Consider the following 19,347-nt stretch of genomic DNA (forward strand, 5'->3'; position numbering starts at 1 on the left):
CAGACTCCTTTTTTGAGAGACTATGAATTCATCACACAAAGCAAGTCACGGTGTTAGCTGTGAGCTGACGTTGAGCCTCCAGGACCTTCTGGCTATCAGGTGGTGCTATGTAGAAGATGAACACAACACCCATTATTAGCTTAACTTAGTGCGCAAACAGAAGTGATCATTAAGAACTACTATTGTGGATCTACTGGCCAAACTAAAGGGACTCCAACATTTTCTCCCACCCCTGCCCTCCCATTGTCCTCCTCCACAGGACACATAGAGAAGGTTTAAATTCTTGCTCACTGCCAAACCCAGCCTTACAGCGCAGGACAGAGTAGCACCCACTGCCTTCCTCTCCCTGTCTTTTCTCCTCCTTGCCACAGGTGCAAATCCACCTCTCTTATGGAGGTGGAAGGTCCCATTACCCTAGAGTGAGTCTTGTAAGAGAAGATGGCTCAGGATTAGGCTCAGGCGTCATGCTCTGATCATAGCTAGTCTGCAGTCTTGGTGCAGTACAAAGAGGTGCTTATCAGCAATAGCCAGGGCCAGTGGTGAGTAGACTATTTATCCAAGAAGCAGGTGCACCCTAAGCAACAGTTGATCCCACCTCCCATGCTTGAGGACTTCCATTTCAGCAATGTTTTTATAGGAACTTTCCAAAGCTTTCTTAATGTTTGGTAAGGACAGGCACACTGACTTTTTATTTCAGTTCAGCATTCAGTGCCCACTAATTCTGTGCACCTACCTTTCAAGCTAGTAACTATTGCTCTCTTGTTAATTATTCCCATTCCCTTTTTTATCACTAGATAATAGTCTAAGCCTTAAACCTACAGCCTCCAAAAGTACCTTCTTAGCCTTTTCTTTTCATGTTTGATTTTGGAAAGAGGATTGCCCTTAAAATCAATTATAAACGATAGATTTATCTATATTCATAGAGAAGTCCAATCTGAGCAGCAGCTCAGTATGTAGTACTGCAATCACTGCATATGTTAGCAAGGAGAGAAACTTGTGAGTCAAAGATGTTTCTTAATTTGTAAAATGGTACTATAAAACTCCATATGAAATGTTCTGCCTCACACTTCTAAGTATTTTATTTAAAACCTCAATTATTTATCTTTCTCAGGTGCTTGCTTTTGGGGTTTTAAAACACATTTGACATATGAAATGGTTTTGTTTTTCAGCTGAGCCAGTATCCTTGGTATTACTGTGTCTATAATATAAACAGATAAAATATATAATTATATAAAGTGTACATTTTCTGTTCCATGATTACTGATTGTTTTTTAAAGATTTTTTAGGTATACTTTTTTTTTTTTGACTATTTTCGGTTTTGGACTGTGTTCACCTTCTATTTAGCACCACCATGGCAGTCCTGCATGGTTTTATACATTTTATATGGGATGCAGTCCGTAATGCCCGCTAGCACCACTCAGGTAGGGGAGACCTCAGCCCCTCACCCATCTCCAGCCCATCAGCCGATTTCGGGAGGTGCCGGGAAGCGCCGGCTTTGGGTACTCGTGGAAAGCACGGGAGCGGCTCAACCACCTCATCCCCATGACCGGTAACCCAAGCGCAACGAGGGCACGGAGGCTGGTGCCCGCCTGTTGGGGGCGCTCCGGCTGCGCGACCCCGCGGAGCAGCTCAGGCCCCGCCCCACCATCACCACCTCCCTTCCTCCTCCGGAAGTGACGTTGGCGCTGCGTCAGCGCAGCAGGAAGCGCTTCTGGGAGCGGTAAACAACCTTGTCGAGAGATATTTGCCGTCGTGCTTCCATCTTTGAGGCGCCGGAGCTCGCCGCCACCATGGGCGGCGTCCTGGGCCTCTGCTCCATGGCGAGCTGGGTAAGGCGGGGGCTGGCGGGCGGTGCGGCGGTTCCCTGCATCTCCGTGCCCATCGCAGGCCCCAGGCAGGCGGCCGGTGCTGCTCCTTCTCTCCCTCCTCGTCCCGTGCCTCGCCCGTCGCCTCACCGGGCCTTTGTCTTCCAGGGGCGGGCGCGTCTGTGGCGCTGCCTTCCCGCCTCCTCCAGCGTGGGCCGTGGGCGCTCTCCCCCTTCCCGCCCCGTGTGGCAGCCGCTCCGCTGGGGCAGGGCTCGTTCAGCGCAGGCTGGGGAAGGCGGGCCCAAAGAATGGGGGGGGGGACGGGGACGGGGACGGACGGACTGACAGACAAGATCGCGGTGGTTCCCTCCCCCGTTGGGCTTTTTCAGGGATCCGCCAAAGCCGAGTGAGGAGCTTCGTACTTCACCAGACAGGCCGGCCTGCAGCGCTGCTGGTCGCTGCTTGATTCGCCTAACGGTGTGGGAGGTGTCACTGTCCACTGAGCTCCCTCTCACCAAACGTATAAAGGAGTCAAAATCTAATTAAATGCTTAAGAATTTGGTGTTTCTTTACGGAAAAATAAACCATGTATGTTTCCCTGATCCTAGTGATTGCATTTAATGCCTCTTTTTTACGGCTTTGTCTTGAGCAGCTCCACCCTTCATAGTATCTTTGTCTTACTGAGCCATCATTTTCGCAGTGCTCAGTAGTGTGTGCTAATGTGTCGCCACCATGCTGAGCATCGTCAGGTGATTTTTCTTAATGGGAAACAGTAGTTCCGATGTGGTTTTAAATTGTTTGCACTGTGCAGAACAGCACAGAAGTTGAAAGAGATCCTGCATAGCAGTCCTCATTTGAGGCGTTGCTCTTTGATCCTTAAGTGATGACAGGTCATTCCAACTCTAGTGCCTGTGTAGATGCAGTCAGGTGGATTATGAATCTTCAGAGTTCTGTCTTGGGAATGTCAGTGCAATTGTGAAAACCTGAATTTACCAAATCAAAAATATTGTACTATACCTGGATTAAATGAAATTATGCGTATTCAAACAGTTCCTACATACTGGTCTAACAAAGCCTCATACTGATTCAAACCTCAGTATTTGTGCTGCCAAAATATATGGATTTTGGTTCCCGTAGTATAGAGTGATATTTAATTACAGAGATGATACTTAACTCCTTAGTCTCCTGTCTGAATTCTGTTAAGTGATGGGTAAATTTGTATGAGCTAAGCTTCCTGGCTGATATGCATGTAATAGGTGACTAGAACACTGATAATATCCCATTAAGGAAGTACTGTCAGTGTTCATTTTGCTTTAATTAACATTTAAAATGCTACTTAATGGATTAGCCAGTTAGACTTTTAATTACTAGCTGAATATAGTTAACGTTAGCATTTTTAATTATTGTCAAATACAAAGTGACAGTATGACTGTAGGTTTTAATTCACATACTTGAGTTAGTATATGCTGCATTTTCTAGTGCATAAATGGCCATTTCTGATAACTGGCTGGTGTTTGTAGTTGCATGAAGAATCTCGGTTTACTTGCTCTTAGTTTTGAGTGTTTGCTTCTGTACAGAGAAATACATGTAGTAGTCTTTTAGCCAGAATGATTTACATGAGTATGTAATCTTGATTAAGTCAAGATTTACAGTGGGTAATACCTTCTTTTAAAATGCCCAAGCAAATTGGGGTTTCTTTCCACACTTAATACCACAGCTAAGCAGTACATAAAAACCTTGTGTATGATAGTTTTTACAGAAGTCTGTCTGCACTGGTCTCTAAGGCTATGTCAGTAAAGTGCCATTTGGGATGCAGAAAGCAAAGCAAATTGTGAGGGTGAGGCAGCGGGGGAACTAGAAGGAGCAGAGGTTGTGCTAGTGTGGACTGTCCATGGCCAGTAGAACTGCTCTGCTTTTGTCTGAGAAGATGCTGCTATTGCTCTTGCTTCAGCTGTGTAGCTTTTGCAAGGCCACGTGTTGTGGCATGCAGAGCTGCTCTGAGTACCTGACCTTGGCATCTGGCCTCATACCCTTTATTCTGGGATTTTTTTTTTTTGTGTGGTGTTAGTGCTGGTTATAGCTCTGCCCTGCTCTGTGCTGAGCAGGCAGTGCTTCAGTTCAGTGCTTTTAAGAGCACATATGAGCATACCAGAGATGGGTAGTGGGATGGGGGAAAGGCCTTAAGAGCACTGTCATCTCACTAGAAGTCTTCTGATCCTGATTGGTCAGACAGTGCCATTTTCACGCTGCTGGGTCGTGCCTCTCTTGCTCTGTTCTCTGGAATAGCTCAGCTGCTGTTCTACTCACTTTAATATTCTTTAGCAAAGCAAAGATCTTGACTAAATTGGTTCTTTTAAGCACATTGTAGGGATGATGTAGCTAAAACCTGACTAGGCTCAGCGGGGGAGGGCTTAGTTTTTTTGTGAATACTTAATTCAGTATATAATCATGTAGTCATTACCCCAGTAAGAAGATTATATTTGATACTAAAACCCTGTTCTGTGTACCTCGGGGCAGTAACACTTGATTTTTAGTGGTTTTGTTGGCATTTCTCTTTTTCTACAGTATTCATCTTGTTATATGTTCCTCCTGCAATTCCCAGAGAGAATGAAGTGACTAGTTTAGCAGGCATGAATTAACTTGTCTGCCCAGCTGGCTGCTCCCAGAATAGGTGTGTGGGTCATTTTTTATTATTTTTGCCTTAGCAAACACCACTGAGCTCCTTGTATCCCTGTGCGTTTTGGGGAAAAATGAGTTGGTAGGTACAAATGTTACTGGATGGTGGTTGTGACTTAGTAACTGTTGTCTGAGCTTCCTTACAAAACAATCTCAAAGCTAATTGCAGGGTAACTCTTTGTGCGCATCTGTGACTAAGCTGAGTCTCACCTGGGGAGTTAAGCTTTGATTTCTGTGGTAGTATCTTACTTTTTGTACTGTAGGATTCTTGGTAGGAGGTATGGAATTCAGGAAGAAAGCAGCACAAACTGTCCTTGTCCTCTCTGCTGATAAACTCGCTTCTATGGGCTGAATGTTCTTTGCTTTCTGTTCTTTTGGAAGTCTGTTAGAAGTGGTTTTGCCAGTAGTATGATGACATTTGATTGGAATGGTATGTATTTTGTTCTTTTTTGCCTAAAGAAAGAGGGACTTGGACTATACCATGTTTCCTTGTAGAAGTGGCCAACTTGTATAAATAGTATCAGTAATCAATAGGTGTCTCTTGTTCATGTGCATGGTCTCAGCTTGTAAGGATAAGCTTCTTGGTGGCAAAATGTTTTGGAAGCTGTTGTTGGAGCTCAGACACTTACATGAGTTGTATTGCCTCGTTCAAGGCATGTTGTCACCCAGTGAGGTGGAGACAGTCATCTTTATTTCATCCACTGCAAACCTCCCATGTCTCTCAAAACACACATTCCTCTGTGTGCATTTGGGAGGAAGTTGCTTGAATTATTTAAACGCTTAACAAACAGTTTACAACTGGGATTCAGAAGAGAAGTGGCTTGTATACCAGGGAGTCCTTGCACCAAGTTTTCTGCAGCAGATGACCCTAAAGGTTATATTCTACTCCGCCAAACTCAGCCTTTTATTCAACAGGATCTTTAAAAATATTAATGTAGAAAGAATTCGTTCAAGAAAGTAAGTTTTTTGAATAGAGAATAGAAATACTCTTCACTAGAAGGGTTATTTGTGTGTGTTGAGGAACTGTTGGAATACATATAGTACTATAAAATCCTTATGTATCCTAAGCCAATATTTGCCATACATTTCTTGCGTACTAAACATAGGTGCCCTAATGTAGTTGCTTGCAGTTACAGAACAGCCTCAAAGGATCATCTGATCCAACCTTCTATGGGAAAGGGAGCCTTGATAAGATGAGCAAGCACCATGTTCAATCTCATCTTGAAAACCTTGTCATGAACTCTGCCACCTCCTTGGGGAAGTTGTTGCATTGTAAAATTCCTCTCCTGGAATCAGCATGCTCGTACTCTTTGTGCTATAATGATACTGAGTGGAGGAGGAAGTAAAAAAATGTCAACATAATATCTTTTACATATTGAAATAGTTATAATGAGAATCTGCCTAGTTTCACTTTTTTAGCAAGACAAATTCAGTACTGAAGTTTGCTTATTTAAAGATGATTCTGTAGCAAAGCAAGTGGAGATTCTTGGCTCCTCCATCCTCAGAGAGGAACACAAGTACAAAAAGAATGCAAGGAAATTATTTAAAAGACCTCAAGTGTGTGAGTCTGGTTGAACCTGTAAGAACGCATCATCTGTGCCTTTTCCTGAGGGCTTCTGCGGAGGCTGCTGGGAGTGTTGTGACAGTTTGTCTGCTCTTCCTGTAAGCCCTGGGCCCTTCCTGGTAGCGGCACACTACTGGCCTTTTTAATTGTCATATGACTAAATCTTTAAGAACTTGTTCTGACACATGCCAGTCATGCTGCATGATTGACATGCACTGGTCATGTGGCTGTGTAACTAGTCATGTTTTGATGTGACTGACTGGGTGTCTTCACTGCTGTGATTAGCACCTATGGCTTTTGTCACATGGTGGAGGTGTCCTGTGGATGAGCTGGGGCAGAAGCTGGGTTCTGCTGCTGTCTGGTATCTATGTCAGGGTGATGTTTATGAATCCTCACCAGTGAGGATTGTGGCCCAGCTTGGCCAGATACTGGACATGTTTGTTGTAGGTGGCAGTTGTGCTCAAATATTTTTTTTTTTCTGGAGTATTTGTTTAATCTCTGCAGCTGTGGAAGGGAGGATGGAATTGTTAACTAAAAGCAATCCTTGCATCTCATTTAGCTGAAATTAAATAAAATTCAAGAGAACAAATGAGCCTGAATCCAGTCTTTATTTCCTGTGAATGGATAAATGATTACTTCTGACATAGCACTAATTTCACTGTACAGTGGTGCATTAGGAAGTGCTTCCAAGATTGTGAGGGGGCTCTGTAAATGTGTTACAGTGACTTAGCCTGCACTAGTGATGGAATGCACAGGATGAGTAATTTTCCATCATAACTGCTGATGATCTGCACAGCCTGATTAAATATTGAAATCTAGCGGTGCAAACGTTTTTAAAGAGTTTGTTGTATGTTCTGTTTCTGTCAGATACCATGTTTATGTGGAAGTGCTCCATGCCTGCTCTGCCGATGCTGCCCCAGTGGAAACAACTCCACCATAACTCGGCTCATATATGCATTCTTTTTACTTCTCGGCGTGAGCGTTGCCTGTGTGATGTTAATACCAGGCATGGAAGAGCAGCTGAAGAAGGTCAGGTTGCTTCTTTGCTAACATGTGTGGTAGAACAAATGTCATAGATAGTAGTAAATGACATCTTGAAAGTGTGAGTTTTATTTGGAAATAGGTCATTGAGCTGCCACCTGTGCTTCACAGTCACCGTTAATTTGATTGTAGATCATATAAACAAAGAACTCATGGGACCATCACTGCATGGATGAGAAGTACTATTTAGAGATAAAGTTGCACCTCTTCCTTAACAGCTCAGAGGAGAAAAAAACAAAATCTTGTCTCAAACAAGAAAATGTAGTTTATGTATATGGAGTTTTAAATTATACATTATCAACATGCTTGTATTTGTGGCACTTGATTGGTTTTGGTTGCTGTTAATAAAATCAAAAAATAACCACAGTAGTTTCATTCTGCTATACTGATTAAAATTCTGTTTTAAAGTGTGTAAATGCATAACAAAAATACTTTTCACTAACGATAGTAGCATATTTTTCACTAAGGAAATGAGGAAGTGCTTATAGGATTTTACAGTTTATTAGTTATATGCAGATATGATAGTGCATGTAAAATTACTGAGTGATAATTTGAGTTATGGGAGTGCATATAAGTTCACTGAGCTTGGAATGCATGTGCTTTGTTTCTGTTAGTGTTTGATTTGCTGTTTTTATTTTGTTTGTAGGTGATACGAACTTCTGTTAGACATGCTTTTGATTTTCTTCCCCTGAAATGATTAATCTGTAAATGGTTATTTTGGTGTGGTGTAGTGATTAGAGTTTCTGTGAGAGCCATGTTAGTCACCTAGGAAAGAAAACTAATCCTTCTGGAGTATGATTTGACTTCAGAAAGATGTTGTTCATGTCCTGGTAGTGACTGGAAAGGATATTCTCAGCTGTTTTGTATGGAGGTTACAGATACTTCTAACTGATGTTGCTTTTTTGACGGGGAGGCTCTTTCTGTTTTAAAGAGAAGTAAGCAGGCTGCCTTCTCCTAGCTACCTGATAGTAGCTGTCAAATCAAATTTATTAAATTCCAGATCTTTTATTTATCTTCTGATTCAGATCAGCAAGTGAAAACTGCATTTCCATGAGAAGTTCTGAAATTGCTAATATCAAGACACACACCCCCCGTTAATTAGACTTGGTTTTGTGTAGAATTTGCCTATGTGGGATTTTTTTTTCCTTAAATGTTTTTAATATTCTAGTTAGACTGTAAATAACAGTACAGCCCTTCAGTATTATATTTTCTGACGATGATAGTTGCATAACGTTAAAATACTCATTAATGGTATATTAATAAAGCAGTAATACATACTCGCAGGAGGCCTTTTACAGATGACTGAAGTGTCTTGTATTTATCACAGATTCCTGGATTTTGTGATGGAGGTATGGGAACAACTATTCCTGGTGTGTACGGCCATGTGAATTGTGATGTACTAGTTGGTTACAAAGCTGTGTACCGTGTGTGCTTTGGTATGGCCATGTTCTTCCTCCTCTTCTCCTTATTGATGATCAAAGTGAAGAGCAGCAATGACCCAAGAGCAGCGGTGCACAATGGGTAAGATACAGACATGAGCAGTATGTGCATATGAGATAAAGCTACTGTGGAAATAAAGTCTGTGGCCAAGCACACTAGTCAAATATACTGTTCCACAAACAGAGTGGCATAGTAGCTAGAGGAGTGATGTTGCAGTAGAGGGCACTCAAAGTTCTTAGGCATGGCAGATTAATTTTTGTAAGAGGAAAAGATCCATTTTGACAATGGATAATCTGTCCTGAGGTTTTCCAAGATCAGAGGTTCTGCTTTTGTCCAAATATGACAAAATTCAGAGATGAATGATGGTACTAAGTTTCATTCCACTGAGATTTTTTCAACAAATTGAAAGATTAAAAAGCCTCATCTGTCCATCTGTAAGAGGAATTACACTCCTAACTTTGATGTTTGTAAAGGCTTGCACTTTTCTGAACAGTTTTGTTTTGAAACTTATAACAATTTATGTATGTTTCTATATAGATACATAACATATCTCTTCCCCCTCTGTTATCTTTTCTTCATTCTTCCCTCTGCATAAAGAAGTATGAGTTATGTATTAAATTTACTGGGAAGCTCAGAAATTATTCTTTGTATTGCATTATAGTTAGAATTATCAGATGGAAGATGAGTGGAATTGACATAAGTGGTAGTTTTTGTCCAGGCTCAGCTTATGTGTAACATAGCTTCTTGAACCAAGGAGATGTAAATAACTGTAATAGGGAATAGCACTAAAAAGTATAAAATTATTTATGGTACCTAGTCTTGGTGGTCACAGTGATTGCTTAGACTACTTTTTCAAAATTATTATATTTAATGGAAGCTATGAACAGCTAAGCCATAAAAATGAAAATCAGTGTAATAAGATTAAACATTTCTAGCATGAAATGAGAAAAATCTTCAAATGATTGCTGTAGGGGAAAGGAAAATAAGACTGAGAAGAGTATTGCTTTGTTTGCTTCTTTTGTTTGTTTCGGTCTTAAAAAAGAGGCTGGGTACAATATTAAGATGCATTAGCAGCAGTAACTCAGATCAGCCTTTCCCTCCACCCTGCTTTGTTCAGAAGGGCATACTTGGTACATGCAAGAAAATAGTTCAGGTACATTCTACAGCAACACTTTGGGGTGGGTTTTTTGTTTGTTTGTTTTGTTTTGTTTTTTTAAACCTGAAAGTGCTTCTTAAGTGTTTGGGATTTTTTTGATGTCCTTGTATGGGGTTGTGCTATCCAGTACAAATGTTGGTACTATTTATGCAACCTGTAGCAGTTTACTCTTAGCCAGTCTAGTGTCAGCACCAGGGTAGAGGGAAAAACAATACTTGTTACTGGTACAATACTTAATAATGTTACTTCCAACACTTCTGTAATAACTGGTTGCTCCAATACAGGTAGCTTGATGAAAACCATGGCTTTTGATTTTTGAAATTGTATGTATCTTCTGTAATACTTCATGATGTCATCTTTCTGCCAGTGATTTGAAATGTTCAGAATATTGGGTTTTCCCATATATATGTACTAACTTTTCCATACTCATGTGCAAGTTAAGCCTAGTTATGTGGTCTGGTGCCAGTTCTTGCTGCCTTGGCTTTAATGGCAGTACTCAGAATGGTTTCCAGCCTTGGGTTAATAGAAAAAAATCAGTTATAATGTATTCACAGGGTTGTTGCTGGCTTGCACAGAATTCATACAGAATGTAGGTGGTGGTTCAGATGAGAAGTGCTTTCAGCTGTCACACATTATATGGGTAGAGTGTTAAGATCACTTTAAAAAGTCTGGAAATTAGAGATTAGATTTAATCAAAGTTGAACATGTTCCGATTTCTACAGTTGAGAATGAGAATTCAAAAAAATATATGGATTCAAAACCTAATTTTAGTGAGGCATATGCTACACCATGAATGTTGTTAATTCAGCCTTCAAAGTGGGTTTAGTCACTTCTCTGTGTCCCAGTGAATTAGTCCATTTCCCCTACATTCTTCACTCAGTCATCTCACATAGTTCCTCTCCACACAACTGGAATGTGTTTCTCTGGTCACCATCCCCTGATTGTAACAGCCGGAAGGACAGATTCCACTTGCTCAAAGTATGAGGAAAGATGGGCAGGGATAGAAAACTGGAAAACCATCCATTGTGGAGTGTGGTACTTGTCTTTGTGTTATATTCAGTTTTGAAGTACATGTAGATGATACTGTGCCTATATTTGGAGCTGCCTGCCACTGTGATCAGAAAAAATCATCTTCAGCTTCTTGTAGTTTTGTTGGTGTAACTTTTTGATTAGAAGTTTACTATGCAGGGTGTATTTGTACACTGTCTGTATTTGGGGAGAGTTTAGTAAATCTTTAGTGGAAGATACTTCCTTGTCTGTTTTCTAGGAAACATCTGATCTGTTTTGTTTGTCCAAGACTCTATCTTCTACTAGAAAAAAATAAAATCCAATGCTACTGCCCTGGAATGGGGACTTAGTTTGTTTGTGTCTATTCTGTGAAAGATAAATCCTTTGCTTTTGTTGCTGTGGTTAAACCTCAGCAGGTGTAGGCCTAAAAAGTCTGAATCCAGGGTTTTGTACATCTCTTCCATGTAGGAAGTGAATTGAGACTGGTAGGGAACTCCAGCATAATGTTGTCTGTCATTGTGGGAACCGAACAGATCTTCTGACTTTTTGGTTTGATATTAAAAACAGGTAGGGATTTTTAACCTGTTTTTCTGATATGCAGGCGGCTCAGTGATGTCACTGTGCTAGGTAGAAACCTTCTTAAAAAAAAAACAAACATCCAAACATAAATCCTCTCAGTTATCTTCACCCTGGCTTAATTTGTAATACGCGAATGAGATATCCCTGGGAAATGTGCCAAATTGTATGTCAGTCTAGCACAGTTCAAGCATAATAAGAACAAAAATCTTGGGCAGGTAAGAAGAGATTTATAACCTACTTCAAAAGACTTAAGAGTTGGGGGCTTTAATTCACTCATTCTTAAAGATGCGTATTTTGTTACTTTCAAGTTCTGGTGAATTAGATTAGACTTCAGCAGTGGCCTTACTTTTTTTAATTTCACTTTAGATTCTGGTTCTTCAAATTTGCAACAGCACTTGCAATTAGTGTTGGAGCTTTCTTCATACCCGAGGGACCATTTACAACTGGTAAGGGAATATTTTCTTTTGCCGTATCATGGTGCCATCATAAATGGGTTTAAAGTTAAACTAAGTGCATGCTGATGTCTTAGAGCTTTAATTGTAGCTGTCTTAACTATAGCACTTTTATTTGTTTAGAGACATATCTGTGGTTCTTCTTGTTTTCTTTCTCTTCTAGTGTGGTTTTATGTAGGTATGGCTGGAGCATTCTGCTTTATTCTTATTCAACTGGTCTTGCTTATTGACTTTGCCCACTCCTGGAATGAATCTTGGGTTGAAAAAATGGAGGAAGGGAACTCAAGATGCTGGTATGCAGGTAAAGGACTGGACCACAAGCAAGTTTTAGATTTAGTTGTGCATTATATTAAATCAGTTATTCACCAAGCAGTGCATTTTACAAGAGTGCAGAAGGGCTACGTCGTGCATAAGTATCACTTTCTCAGATGGTGTAGTTCAGCTCTGTTGTGCTGTCCTTTTGATGTCAAGTTAAATAAGGGGGGCAAGGGAGAGGGGCAACAATCTATCAGTAATAAGATCTAATTTCTGGGAGCAGAGTTTCAGTTCGTGATAGCAAAGAAGTGGCATTTGTAGGTGTTTTGGTTTTTTTTTGTCTTTTCTTTTTTTCAGCCATAACTTTTGTTATACCTTAGCACTGATTAAAACCAAACTGGCCTCTTACTGCTTCATGTGGAGCATAAATATCTCAAATAATTGTTTTTTACTTTCTGTCTGCCAGTCGGACATTCTTCAAATGTACATGCTGAGTGAAAGGCTGAGATAGTAAAGAAAATACATGTTAATTTTAATAAATCATTTCAGATGTGATAATTTAGGTATTTCAAAAGACAGCACGGCCTGTCTTTGTGCAGTGGCTGTTTTGCTGTTTAATGTTTTTAGCAAGATGGAATTTGGAAATAACATTTGGTTTTCTTTCTATTGGAGAAGTAGTTCTTCAATTTCTTTTTTAAGCTTTTAGCCAGAGTGTGTGTAATAGAACTTTGTTCCTTCACACTTGCTGCTCTTGGTTGCTCTTTGAGCACCAGAGAATCTAGTATGGCTTCAGGCTTCCCATTTATTGTGTTCTTTCTTTTTAACACATCAGAGTATTGAAAACTTACTTCCTTTGTGCTTCAGTGCCCAGAGCTGCTGTCTAATTGTGATTGTATGCCATATCCAAAACCTGAGAGTCATGTAATACTACTTCAATTCTAATACTTTCCATTATTAAGCAGCTTAACTCTTTTTGTGTCTCTTCACAGCACTGCTGTCAGCTACAGCTGTCAATTACCTGCTGTCTCTGGTAGCTATTGTCTTGTTTTATGTTTATTACACTCATCCGGAAGGCTGTTCTGAAAACAAGGCATTTATCAGTGTTAATATGCTGCTGTGTATTGGTGCTTCTGTCATGTCAATTCTGCCGAAGATTCAGGTATAGTTTTAATTCTTTTATCTACTAGATTTGTTTGGGGTATTTTTTTGCCTTTTGTTTTTTTTTTTTTTGTTTGGTTTGTTTGGTGTTTTTTTTTTGGGGGGGGGGGTGGGGGGGTTGGGAGTCTTATTATTAGTCCCAGGCACCTATTATATATAACAAAATATATAATTGTGCCTGAGAATTGTAATTGCCTAACTTTGCTGTTCCATGACTACTTTGCATAGGAATCTCAGCCAAGATCTGGTTTGCTGCAGTCTTCTGTGATCACAGTTTATACCATGTATTTGACTTGGTCAGCTATGACCAATGAACCAGGTAAGTATAGGAGCAGTGTATGTTTTTTTGGGTAACCAGTTTGGCAGTAGATTGTATTTTCACCATTTTGCAGGGCAGTATTTGAATGGGCTACTACCATGCGTGTAAGGTAGAGGCAGGAGTCATTACTTAGTGTTCTCTTCCCCCTCCCCAACTTTCTGTAATCATACTGAAGAAATAGTTCTTCCAAAGTAATGTGTTTTTCACTTGCTCTTATGTTTATCATATGGAAAAATTTTGATTTCTTACTGGCAGGACTGCCGTATTCTAAAGGTTAGATGTTGCAAGTTCCCACAGCTCTTCCCAGGTGTCTGGAAGGTTCATCTCCCCACCCAGTTTCAAGTTTCTTTCTGGTGACTGAGATGCTACTGATAATATTTTTCCAAACAGAGGATTTTAAATAATGTATTAATAAATGTTTTCAGTGCTGCTTGCGTCTGAAAACAGCAGAGCATCTCTAAAAAAAAAGATTAAAAAAAATGCAGAAATTCTGGTCGTTAAAATAAGCTGTCAAATATTGATTGTTGGTGTTTTTAATTGGGTCTCTAGCCCTTTCGTCTTTAATGATGGACAATCTTCTCTGCTTCTGTGTAATAGTACATATGAGTCATATCTAATTCCTGCAGTAATTATGGAGAAATAGGATGGTCTGCCGTTCTCAGCTGTTTCATCCATGTTATCTGTGGAGGCGGTGGATTGGGAACAGTTGGTAATATGAATCTGACTTCGAAGCGTTATTTTCCAACTCTGAGATGACTCTGGTACCCCATCTACAGAGTATATTGTTGTCAAACTTGTTTTCTAATGGTAAAATTTGTAAAGCTCAATATGCAGAGTGTTTTTATGTTGTGGTATCTAATTATGAGATGAAACAGTAATGCAGTTGATGCATATCTTATATAAGTTTAAAATCCGTTTATCTGCTTGGAGAGACAGATTTTTATGTCACATACTTTCATTTGCCTGCTTTAGAGAGACTCAGTAGGTTAAAATCAGATTTAAAGGTTATTTTTTAACTCAAGACTGTCACAGTTCCTTTCTATTACCATGCATTCGATGTGGAAATGTACTGAAGTCCTAACGTAGTATCTCCCACAGACAGGCGCTGTAACCCAAGTTTGCTGAGCATCATTGGTTACAATAGCACCACCATTCCAACTGAAGGTCAGGTAGTTCAGTGGTGGGATGCACAAGGAATTGTAGGACTGGTTTTGTTTTTGCTCTGTGTTCTCTATTCAAGGTAAGCTTTTTTAAAAAAAATAAAATAAAAATTCCTGTTAACTTGTATTACTTCTCATTGCCAGACACTAAATTGTATTTGGGTAACTGTACTGTGTCCTTTCGTGTCAAATGCAGCATCCGAACATCCAACAACAGCCAAGTGAACAAGCTGATGCTGACCAGCGATGAATCAACACTGATAGAGGATGGAATGCCCAGGAGTGACAGCTCCCTTGATGATGGAGATGATGTTCACAGAGCCATAGATAATGAGAGGGATGGAGTTACTTACAGTTACTCCTTCTTTCATTTCATGCTTTTCCTGGCATCACTGTATATCATGATGACACTTACCAACTGGTACAGGTATTTACATTTGATAACATGCTTTTCTAATAATAGTAATAATCATACAAGATGCTGTTAAGGAAAATTCTTGACCCCCAGGTTTCCCACAGCAGAGTCTCTGTCATCTGATTCTTAGATAAATAATGTAACTGAGTGGTACAGGAGTAGGAGCGGCTGGAGCTGTGTGCCTCCGGTACGGGACCCAGAACAGAGATTCCTGGGGTTTTGTACTCTTGCATTCTATGCACCGGACCATCACATTGTTCAAGCAAGCACGTTCCTTGCACATGCTTCTTGGTCCAATGGCGAATTTTGGTCTAGGTTCTTCTGTCGGTTATTGGGTTCTTTCTGAGCCTCTTCTTATCCTTTTCTTATCTCTCCAGTTGTCACTCTTTGCTAACAGATGCAGTTCCTTTATCTTCCAATTTGTAAGGGTCTCAAGGCCTTTGTTTACATAACTAAACAAGTGCAGATTGTAAATTAAGTTCAGCTTTATCTAGGTGGGAGTTACCTGCTTGTGGCCTAAGGCTTTAGTAACTTCAGCTTCCCGTGCTAAGCAACTACTAATGGTAAGCAAAAGCACCCATTCAAAAGAACTCAGTTAAAGGAGTTCAGATAACTAAACTTAATTCACAACAGATGCCATCTTTTGCTGGACAAGGAGGTAAGTTGTGTGCTGTGAGGAACGTAGGTCTGGAATGGGACTTCTCAAGGGAAGTATACTGTTTGATCTATATTAAATGAGTTGTATTTGAAGACTGGGAGTAGCTAGCCTTGTTCACAAGTGCTTTCTTATATTTTCTAGAGTAATTGTTATGATTCACTGGACTGCTGGAATACTTCCTGCTGAAATGAGCAGAATAGAGTCTTAAATTCTGTAACAACTACAGATAAGTAACCACCAGGCCCATGTCTGGTACAGAGAGCTGGAAAAAGGAGAGATGGGACATGTTAATATCAGCAGGTTGAGAGAGAGGTGATCCTTACCTCTGCTCAGCACTGGTGAGGCTACTCCTGGAGTCCTGGGACCAGTTCTGGGCTCCCCTATACAACAGAAGCATGGGCATACTGGAGAGAGTCCAGCAAAGGGCCACAAGATGATGATGGGACAGAAGCATCTCTCATACAATGAGAGACTGAGAGAGCTGGGACTGTTCAGCCTGGAGAAGGCTCGGGGATCTTATCCCTATGTATAAGTGCTGAAGGGAGAGTGCAAAGAGGACAGAGACAGGCTCTTTTCAGTGGTGCCCAAAGGCATGGGACAGAAACTGAAACACAGGAGCTTCCCTCTGAACATCAGGAAGCATTTTATCACTGCAAGGGTGACTAAGCACTGCACAGGCTGCCCAGGGAGATTGTGGAGCTTCCATCCTTGGTGATGTTGAAAATCCATCTGGGCACAGTTCTGGTTTGCAGGATGTAGGTGGCCCTGCTTGGGCAAGGGAGTTGGGTGACCTCCACAGGTCCCTTCCAACTTCAGCCATTCTGTGGTGGGATCTGGTGGAAGGAAATATGGTTGTCTGCTCCTGAAAAAATTCTCACAATAGAACAGTCCTCCTGAGTGGGAATTGTTTTTATGTTAACAGCTTGAACAGATGCTCTTCAGAGTTCAGAAAATATAAATTTATCATGTTAAAGGACAGGTGTTCTCTTAAAAGTGACTCTTAGTAGATGGTCCTACTGTGTGCTTTGTGTGGGTCAATATGACATCAAGAGTAGTAATTCTTCTAGATGTTGTCTTTTAGCAAGGTGAAATCCATTATTTGTATCTGTAAATGTTTTCCATTCCCTTCCTTTCCACAGACTTCCTCAGAGATTCCATGTAATTATTTCTGCTGCTTGACAGCTTCTCTTACTGTTTTTTGGGGTGCTGTTGCTTTCCACTTTCCTGTGACACCAACATACTCCTGGCATTCTTGTAAACATTGTTGGGAACTGCCTGGAAGAAGGGTAGAAGTGTCCTTGGAGGTGTGGAGCTTAAGTGGAAATGACCTACTGTGCAAACAGAGCTGAAGTGTGGTGTACTAAATGTCCAAACAAAGATTGCAGATCTTCACTTTTCTTTTCCTTCTTTCACAGTCCGGATTCTTCTTACGAAACCATGACCAGCAAATGGCCATCTGTCTGGGTGAAGATATCTTCCAGCTGGATCGGCATTGTGCTGTATGTGTGGACCCTGGTTGCTCCACTGGTCCTCACAAACCGTGACTTTGACTAAGCCATGCTGCTCTCTGGGGAGACTCTGTTAGCTTTATTCACAGTGTCTTTGAGACAAACAGTATTCCAGATAGTAGTGCAGTTGTAAATATGTGTGTGTGCACGCATGTGCTGTCCATATAGGATACCCTGCTTTATTCTGCATGAGTACCTTGAATCACGTTTTTTGTCATTTCACTAGATGACTTTTTCTAGCTGAGCTCAGTGACAATTGCTGTCACGATGGTTTTCATAGGATTACTCCTAGATCAAGTGCTTTGGGAGCATTAGATGTAAGATCAAGACCCTTTGAAAGTAGGGTGGTGGTGTTTTTTTTGTCCATCTCAATTGCATTAAGTAGTTGTAGGAAAAAAAAAGTGCAAGTGTTGTTAATTAGGCTAACAAACCAGTGTTAGATCAGGCTGTGGCAGCAAAGGAGAGGCTGCCTTTGATTATCCCTGTTGCCTTGATTCCAAAGCAAGTCTTGAGTAAGCATTGTTAAAGTGGTGCATGTGGGGGGTTAGTGGGCATCCTGCAGCAGCATTTTGGCACCGGCAGCCTGACCCTTGTCTGTCCCAAGGGCAGCAGTACCTTTAGCAGAGATGGTAAATGAGGGAACTTGCACTTGAAGCTACAGAGGAGCTGATGTCCTCCCCTCCTGCGTGCTGCTGGGTCTGATGTGTGCCCTTGCAGAGCAGAGGGCAGATGCCCTGTTGAGAAGGGTCCTGGTATCACATGCTTAGAAGCTCATTTTTAAGGCATCTGTTTACAACGTGCATCTATGTATTATTACTATTTTTTAAAGTAGTTTAAACGGGATAGCTGTGCTGTAATTTATTGCTGTTTTGTGTGCCGCTTTCTTGGCTAAGCTACAATCACAAGAGTTTGCAAGGAGCAGAGTGGTGAAAACTGTGTGAGCCCTTTAGAGGCATTTTTGAGTATTGTGGTTAAACTAAAAAAGAAGCAGGGGAAAAGGGGTGCTGAAATTGCAGTAGCTGAAGGAGGTTCGTATTAACTGAGGCTTCAGTAAGTGTCTCTTCATGTATTTGCAGCTCTAAATTTTGAAATCTTTTAATGTATTAGGTATTTTGCTTGTTGTTTGTTGCCAGAGATGGACTTGAGCATAGGGAGTCTAGATCTAGGCATGAGCTATTAATCCATTTGATTAAAATACCGTATAGTTCCTGTGCGGTTACAAAACCTTAAATGCTTTTGTGCTTGCTGCTTTGTAACTGAAGTATTTCTCAGTATTTCTGTTACTTGCTGCAACTTGAGGCTGGAGCAACCTGGCTGGGGGTGATCCAGGGCCTTCAGCAGGCATCATGTTACTGTGGTGGTTATACTCCCTGTTGCCAATTATTCTCTAAGCTTTTAATTCTGCACCTGAACACTGACAGTTACAGCAGGAGTCTGAAATCTCAGACAAACTTGAGATTGTAATGGAAGGATTAAGTAAAGGCTTGTAATAATTTGGAATATGTTGTTAACTTATTAATAAATAAATTTGGATGAAGATATCCGGTGGCTTGATGTCTCATATTACTGCAGGATGTGAACTGTGTGTGGTTTTGTGCCGTATTCTCATCTTCTGTTCCCAGGGAGTGTTTTATGGCCCTTGTCATCACAGATGTCACAGCAGCAGCACTGCAGTATACACCTGCATACAGGGCAGGTACTGCTAAGCTCTTGGGGGAGGTGTCCTGGGTTCAGCAGTAGCAGTCATTTTTCTCCTTCCTGGTAGCTGGTGCAGTGCTGTGTTTTGACTTTTGGCCTGGGAACAGAGCTGATAGCGATGTTTTGGTTTGGCCAAGGACTTTGTGAGCCTCATGCTCTGCCAGGGAGGAGGGGAAGCCAGGAGGAAGCAGAGACAGGACACCTGACCCAAACTGACCAAAGAGGTATTCCATACCACAGCACGTCATGCCCACGATGTAACTGGGAATTAGCCAGAAGGGCTGGTAGGCTGCAGGGTTGGAGGAAGTATTGGTCAGTGCTTGGTCAGGCTGGGGGGGGGGGGAGTTATCGGTTGGCTGGTGGTGAGGTGATATATTCTCTTCCCTTGTTATTTCCTTTATCATTATTATTGGTGGTAGCAGTATTGATCTGTGTTATACCTTAGTTACTAAACT

General features: G+C 41.1%; 1 protein-coding gene across 1 annotated transcript; it reads left to right on the forward strand.

Moving 5' to 3' along the window:
• Positions 1 to 1,713: 1,713 nt before the first annotated feature.
• Positions 1,714 to 18,733, forward strand: SERINC1 (serine incorporator 1). The gene is made up of 10 exons (XM_061460009.1): positions 1,714 to 1,829; positions 6,913 to 7,074; positions 8,414 to 8,607; positions 11,636 to 11,715; positions 11,885 to 12,022; positions 12,966 to 13,135; positions 13,363 to 13,453; positions 14,552 to 14,693; positions 14,810 to 15,040; positions 17,102 to 18,733. The coding sequence occupies exons 1-10, from the start codon at positions 1,791 to 1,793 to the stop codon at positions 17,238 to 17,240; spliced, it is 1,386 nt and encodes a 461-aa protein (XP_061315993.1). The 5' UTR covers positions 1,714 to 1,790; the 3' UTR covers positions 17,241 to 18,733.
• The last annotated feature ends 614 nt before the right edge of the window (positions 18,734 to 19,347 follow it).

The sequence above is a fragment of the Pezoporus flaviventris genome, unplaced genomic scaffold (assembly GCF_033815535.1).
Source record: "Pezoporus flaviventris isolate CSIRO_AGI_PZ_B2104156 unplaced genomic scaffold, CSIRO_AGI_Pfla_v1 ptg000031l, whole genome shotgun sequence".
NCBI lineage: Eukaryota > Metazoa > Chordata > Aves > Psittaciformes > Psittacidae > Pezoporus > Pezoporus flaviventris.